This window comes from Penaeus chinensis, chromosome 9, assembly GCF_019202785.1.
Source record: "Penaeus chinensis breed Huanghai No. 1 chromosome 9, ASM1920278v2, whole genome shotgun sequence".
Classification (NCBI taxonomy): Eukaryota; Metazoa; Arthropoda; class Malacostraca; order Decapoda; family Penaeidae; genus Penaeus; species Penaeus chinensis.
In genome coordinates, this window is record NC_061827.1 from 37,020,892 (window position 1) to 37,028,391 (window position 7,500).

General features: G+C 35.5%; 1 protein-coding gene across 2 annotated transcripts in view; it reads right to left on the reverse strand.

Moving 5' to 3' along the window:
• LOC125028865 (post-GPI attachment to proteins factor 6-like) overlaps nt 1–7,500 on the reverse strand; it is a 22,850-nt gene that overhangs the window by 13,962 nt on the left and 1,388 nt on the right. For both annotated transcript variants that reach the window (XM_047618423.1, XM_047618424.1), the window contains exons 2-11: nt 6,325–6,490; nt 5,713–5,917; nt 4,880–5,022; nt 3,324–3,470; nt 2,870–3,000; nt 2,527–2,761; nt 1,995–2,187; nt 1,325–1,548; nt 744–892; nt 335–513 (exon numbers count right to left, since the gene is read on the reverse strand). In XM_047618423.1, the coding sequence (XP_047474379.1) occupies nt 335–513; nt 744–892; nt 1,325–1,548; nt 1,995–2,187; nt 2,527–2,761; nt 2,870–3,000; nt 3,324–3,470; nt 4,880–5,022; nt 5,713–5,917; nt 6,325–6,490 (1,772 nt within the window). The remainder of the gene's footprint in view (nt 1–334; nt 514–743; nt 893–1,324; nt 1,549–1,994; nt 2,188–2,526; nt 2,762–2,869; nt 3,001–3,323; nt 3,471–4,879; nt 5,023–5,712; nt 5,918–6,324; nt 6,491–7,500) is intronic.

Here is a 7,500-nt window from a genome sequence, read left to right on the forward strand (position 1 = left end):
CATTAAAAGAATTTGAGATTTCAGTAATGAGAACCCTACATTACTTCTGTAGTTCCAAGACAAACACTCTTCTCTTGAAGAGTAGTAGAAAAAAGGAAGGGTGGATACAGACCAATAAATTGACAGTGAGAGATAAAAAATCAATGTACAAACTACTTAGAAATATTTCTCCCCCAGCTAAAGATAACAAAATAATACCAATAACAAACAGCAGAAAAAAAAAAAAAAAGATTTACAGACTGACAGGAAGAGACAAAAAAACAAAAAAGGAGAGAGAAAAAAAAAAAAGACATATGTTACAAGCAAATCTACATTTTTCCTGAAAATAAATTACCGTTGAAAAGACCATGGTGAAGGCATACACCACAGCTTCTGCAAAGTATCGTCGCTTCAGTGCCAGGATGATTGCCGGCAGGAAGAACAGATTCGACAGTGTAAGCAACAGTGTAGCCAGGATCAGTTGCCAATTAGCCATAGCTTGAGATTTGTCTGTGCATGCCCACCCACGGTAGCCTGAAAAATATTTTAAATTCAGAAAATGTACATGGTGTTCCTGTTTTCTAAATGAGCAACATCATGTGAAAAAAAAGGAAAGGAGTTATATATCATAATAACAATGACAATGATAATGATGTCATTAATACTGATAATAATAAGGATGATGATAATAACAATAAACAAAGTCAATTCCAATACCAGTAAATAATTCCTAGGAAAAAACGTTCATCTAAACTTCAACATACCTGCATCGCAGACACAAGTAGAAAATATGAAGCCCCCAGAAATATATTGATAGCAAGACCCATATCTGCCACATTTCCCATGCAGACACGAGGCTGAAGTGATGCTGAAGAGCACTGTAGTCTCATTAACAGTACATTCTGTCACCTCACTGAAAAAGGTAAAGAGAGAAAAATAGTGAAAAGTTACTGGTCCTATATTCTATAATTTTTCTGTTTTTTTCCTCTCTATACTGGTCTCTTAGTCACTCCTTTCTATGTAAAAACACTCCTAAAACAGAATTCAACCCAAGAAAAAATTATTTCAAATGATTCCATTGTCATATAGTGTGAAGCACAGGAAACACAGACCCAACCAGAGAGAGAAAAGGTCCAACAACAACAACAACAACAACAACAAAAAATAGAACTACCATGAAATATTTAATACATGCATAGTGGTAAAGAAAGCAAGAAAGTAGATATCATCATGGACAGAAATTATAATATCAAAACTACAATCACAGAGAGTATAAACAATCCCCAACAGAAAACACAAATCAGAAATACAGTAACAGAGAGGGTCTATGCACCCACCCACCAACCTTGCATTGGAAAGGTAGCAACCCGAACGGAGGTTTAGGTACCAAGGCCCAGGCTCAGGGAACGGAATCAGGACTGAGGTGGCAGCTGTGGACAGGCTTGAGGTGTTGACATGGAGGCTGTGACCACGAGGACACTTGAACTCAACATCTACATCAAGATTTGGCTCCTTGCGCTTGCCATGGCTCACACAAGCATCCACAGTGAAGTTGTGGAGAGTTATGTTCTATGGAGGAAGCATGGAAGGAGGGGATTTGTAACAATGATACATGTTATGCTTGAAATACATTTATAAAATACTATCACCGTAAGTTTTGACCTATATATTTATATTATGTTCTTAAACTGTGGAACTTAATAGAGATCATAATAATAACATAAATAATTACCCATAAAAATAAGCTCAAAAAAATAAATAATTATCATAACATCAGTGGTAAAAATGACAATAACAAATGACAATTATAATAGTAATAACAACTACATCAATGTAAATATTGACAAAAACAACAATAACAGTAATAAGTTAATATCAATTATAAACAAAATCTAATAACATACAAATAAAAATCATCTACAGTCATATCTACCACACTAACAGTCATCCTAAAGTACTCCATTTGAGCAAGACGACCCATCACAGACCAGCAAGCAATGCAAACAGTTACTCACCATGAATGGTGAAACAGCCAGCTCCACAGAAAGTGTTCCACCAATGTCTATGATGGGCTCTAAGTTGAAGGTGAGAAGGGTAGGGGAGTCATTGGTGATATTCAGTAAGAGGGGAACTGATCCATTCTCGTCTGGCGGAAGGTCAAATTCGAAGACAAAGTTCCCCCCAAATGTCTTTTTCACTAAATTATGCCTGGTGAAAGGTGCATGGAAAAAATTATCATTTTATATCCATATACATGCATACAAAAATTAATGTGTATATATATATATACGCATGTCTATTTATAAATAGCTGTACTTTCTCTCTCATTTTTTTTTCCCTCTCTAACTCCCTTTGATCCACCTTCCCTCCTTTCTTTTGGTTAAAACATGAGCACTTACAAAAACTTATGATTATGAAGAACATGTATGCATGTGTGTGTGCATGCATGCGTATCTGAATAAACAGATGGCTAAGTCCCCTCCCTTCCTCTCCTCAATAAATAAAGTTAACTCTCTAAAGACAGCAACATATCAGACAACAACCAACCTTGGCCAACAACTATCTTGCAGGTTCCTCTTTCTCTTCACTGATGGCATGAACAGAATGCGACGTGACTCCATATTGTCAGCATTCTCTTCTGATTCAGTTGTGCTGTTTAACTCATTGGCTGTGTCATTGGACATCAGTGGGAGGTTTTGTATGCTGCTCCCGTCACTGCACAGCTGGCTCAGGTACAATCGACTCAGCAAGTGGTAACTGCTTCCACCTGGTTCATCACACACTGGAAAATGACAGATTTTTTTATATTATGCCAATTGATATCTATAAACCAATTTATGAATATCAAACAATACAATAAAATCACTCCCTAAAGGGCTGAACCACTTACTATAGAATTTGACAGCCATGCTAAGCTGGACAGCAGCTTGATGTGTGCTTAGCTGAATGTAGTGCCAAGCCTCTTCCTCTGGGACGACCTCGAGCGTGCACACCTCTCCATCATCAGCACAGTTGTGAACCCTAGGGAGAAGTACAGCAAGCATTTTCTTTTAAACTGAATTTCGTATTATCCTAATCTCTATAAAGAGATCCATGATACAAAAGCTATCTTTCTTTCTTATATCAAATTTCCAATCATCATAAACAATATGAATCATAACATGCATCACCACCAGTGAAATGGTATTTTAATATCTATTGGCCAGGAGGAGACTAACACAAATTAAATTTGCATAATCGAGACACGGATTCAAAGAACTTTAACAAGAAGAACATTATGTCTAAAGTTAAAGTCTAAATTCCAAGTCAATTTAACATTAATCAAAAGATCTAAAGATACTTACACTGTGTCTGTAGAATTTGGGTCAGGCAAGGCTCTTGTTCGGAAGCCTACATCTATGGGGCAAGAAGGAGACCCTTCTCCCTCATCCAACACAACGCATTTGCTGATATTCACAACCACAAGCCATGTAGACGACGGCACATAAAATCTACAAAACAAATAGGGCTCTAAGGTGTTGTATTCATTGTTTTTGGCTGTCACTTTGTTTCCAGTTAAGTCTTGAGACCCAAAGGTGATAAAGATGAGAATTATCATAAAAAATAATAGTACCAATAATTATAAAAATACAACATTAATAATATCAGGGTCACCAAGAGTGAAGGTTGCCCCCAAGGCAATTTGGGATGAGTGCTTTTAGTTAATCCTGCAAATGCATAATGTTATGATATGCCTCAAATTATAAGAAGATTACATATTCAAATATAATATAACTGTGATTTGCTTTGTCATAGCAAAAATGACAGATACAGAAAAACAAATTTCTATTTTCACAGGCTCTTGCAGAATCTAGGTTCCTGCAGCTGCCTAATCTTGATAGTCCTACATACTGATAACAATTACAAATGTCATAAATATGACATCAAAATATCATCGCCCCCCTGAGGCTTGAGGTGATGGAAATCTGCTGTCATGAAAATTTCCGCTGAAGGCAAGGGTGACAGGAATAACTCATCATGAGTGCACAAAGCTCTTGGAGGATGATTAGACTCAATGGGCATTTTCGGGGAGGGTCTCTGACATCATTCCCACTGGTAAACAAGGGTGGAATGTACTATTCACAACCTGTGGCTGGAAGTGTACTGGCACCAAGGGAGGATACTATTTCTATATTCAGGATCCTCTTCCTGCTTGCCATGACTGATGGCACAAACGGTTACAGAAAATTAAATATAGAAATAAGGTCTAAATAATACAGTGTTATTTATTGTTATTGAATAGAATTGTAAAATACCAAGAGAGGTAATATCAAGTCTGCTCAACAAAAACAACCAATTGCCCTCTTTAAACACTAAAAAAATGACAAACAGACTACAGACCTCAGAAAATGACAAAACAGCACTTATGTAGGAAAAAATATAACATAGCAAAGAGGTAGCACAGAGTCTTGACATCCTTATTGGGTATCTGTGTGGACTGGGCCTACAAGCCACACACTTGGGAGAATTGCCACTCAGTAAGTCTAAAGCCCAGGTTTTGGTCTCTATGCTGTGAAAGACCCAGATATAATAATATTAGTAATTACATCAATACTTTATCAGAGCCAATAATGATGATTGATGATTGATGATGATGATGATGATGATGACGAAGATGGTGATGATGATGAAAAGAAAAAAAGAATGATTATACATATATATATATATATATATATATATATATATATATATATATATATATATATATATATACACACACACACACACACACACACACACACACACACACACACACACACACACACACACACACACACACACACACACACACACACACACACACACAGAAAGAAAAGAGAGAATGAGAGAAAACATTCCAAAAGGCCTCTCGAAAACAAACCTATAATATTCAGAGCCTTCCACTTTCTGGTAGAGCTGAATCTCTTGGTGGGAGTGGATCTCAGGCACAACGGTGGTAATCTGGTCCTCCTGCCGATATTCCACCTCGCTCTGCAACCACGAGTGGCACGATGGAAACAGGCCCTGTGGAGGAGGGGTTGCATTAGGGTCTGCCGACAAACTGGTTAATCTAATGCAGTGCTACTGAGATGGCATGTACTGGCAGGTAGTTTTAGTTTATTACTTGTATTCACACAAAGGAGACAATTACTAGTTGTAACTATCTCATCTGTTTAGCTTTTTCCTTGATTCCCAGAACTATGATCTTTTATTTCTTTGTTAAAATTAGTATTGTTAATAACATTATAATAATCATATTAAGAGTATTGATATCAATAACGGTAGATTCCCTCCCCCCCCCCAAAAAAAAAAACAAAAAAAAAAACAGAAAGGGAAAATTTGGTTGTTAATGTAAATTTTCTCTAACATGATAAACTGTAAGATTAATCAAAAGAAATGCTGATTTATCTATTTATCAAGCTATAAAGACTTCAAAATGTTTTATATATACAGACTAAAACAAACAGAATACACAAACAGACCTATCCTGAGACCCAGACCTTGACTTTAAAACACACACACACACACACACACACACACACACACACACACACACACACACACACACACACACACATTCTAATTTTTGTACATATAAATTGGCATGCACAATAAGTAAGTAAATAAATAAATAAATAAATAAATAAATAAATAAATAAATAAATAAATGAATAAATAAATACAAAATAAATAAATATAACCTCCGAAACTTACAGCCTGAGTTATGCGGTTGGATGTATCATTGATAAAGGCCACCATGAACCAATCCCCAGCAACAGGGAATGGGACGGAGAGTAGGGCTGGCTTAAGGTCTGAACGCAGGTGCACCTCATAGACATGTGACCGGTTGATCCACATGCCAGGTGGAAACTCTGCGCCATCGGGATTCACCACAGGGTAGCTTTGGGCTTGCAGAAAGCTGGAAGAATCGCATAAGTCAGGAAATGAAACTTTAACGAAAGCTTTTTATATTCATCAAGGGCATCAAATGTCAGACTGTTTTTTGGTCGCTCTTCTGGAAGAGATAAAATGGAAAGATTTTTGGCAGAATTCTTTAAAAGAATTATATAAGAAAAAATATCAAAAGTTAATCATTGAAGCAATCCTTTTATAACAGGTCAAAATGTATTTGGTCCTTGTTTATAAAGTGGAAACTGTTCATGTAAACTGGGGAAGATTTATTTTCTTTTATTTATTTTCTCTATAAGTAGAAAACGTGACTGAAATTTTATTCCAATATAATCATATAAAAAAACAGCTCAAAGCTAATTCAAACTCACACTGAAAAAACTTAAACCAACCCAAATCCCTTTATAGTCAACTTACGCAGTAATGTTACGGGCATCACAAGCAAGGGTGTCATTGGCTGTGAAGTTGAAGTGCGCGACAGAGACATGAGGTGGCACAGAAAAGTGGAAGATCTGGACGTCCTTATAGGAACGGTAAACATACACCTGCCGTCCCGCCAGCACCTCATGGAGCACCGTTCCACCTACCAACAAAGAACATTTGGATAAAATGAAAATCAGGCTGACCCCCGAAGCAGGAACAGCGGGGTGAAAATGAATCCTGACTTAGCCATGAACCAAAGGTATATATTCCTCTATATGCACCTAAGAGAGGAATTCCTGTACATTGAAAGGAAATCCTTGCTCAACCATATCATGAAAATTAATTCTAATGTATAGATGTAAGAAAGTAATAGTAGACCATATTCTAAAACTTATTAGAACAATATCAATGAATGAAATGCATTACCAGGAATACATTAAAAAAAAAAACTTGATTGATTCTGTAATATGTGGATCATATGTGAAATTCATACAATATGTAGTAATATTATGTAGAATATAGGTAGAAACACCTCAGGAAATGATGACAGCTTCACCCACATGAGTCATTTTTTCCTGTTCTAAACTCCCCTTAAAATATGCATATAATAGGCTATAAAACAACATTCTGATAGTGATCACAATGATCTCTATACATCCTCCATACTTCAGAAGGAGAGATATCATCAAGTTAATTTTGTTGTAATAATAACTAATATTTGTTTACATCTGTTTTCATACATCATCAGATACACTTTCATGAAAATACAGAAATCTATTGTTAAGATTTTCAAGAAATGATACAAAACTGGTGAAATACATTTTCCATATTTATTGCAATGAATACTTCAACAACAACAATAATGATTTTTAAAAATATTAACAAAAACAATATTATTACCATTATTACTATCATTATCACTATTATAATTATTATCACTATTACCAGTACTGTCATTTTCTTCATTACAATCATAATTAATACCATTGTCATTGTCATATTGCTTTCATGATTGTTATCTTTATCATTATCATTACTACTATTATTATTGTTTGATCAAAATCATATTTACTATTACTGTCATTACCATTATCATTATTACCATCATATCATTATCATCCTCATAATTATTATCATTATCCTTATCATTACCAACCATCATTATCATTA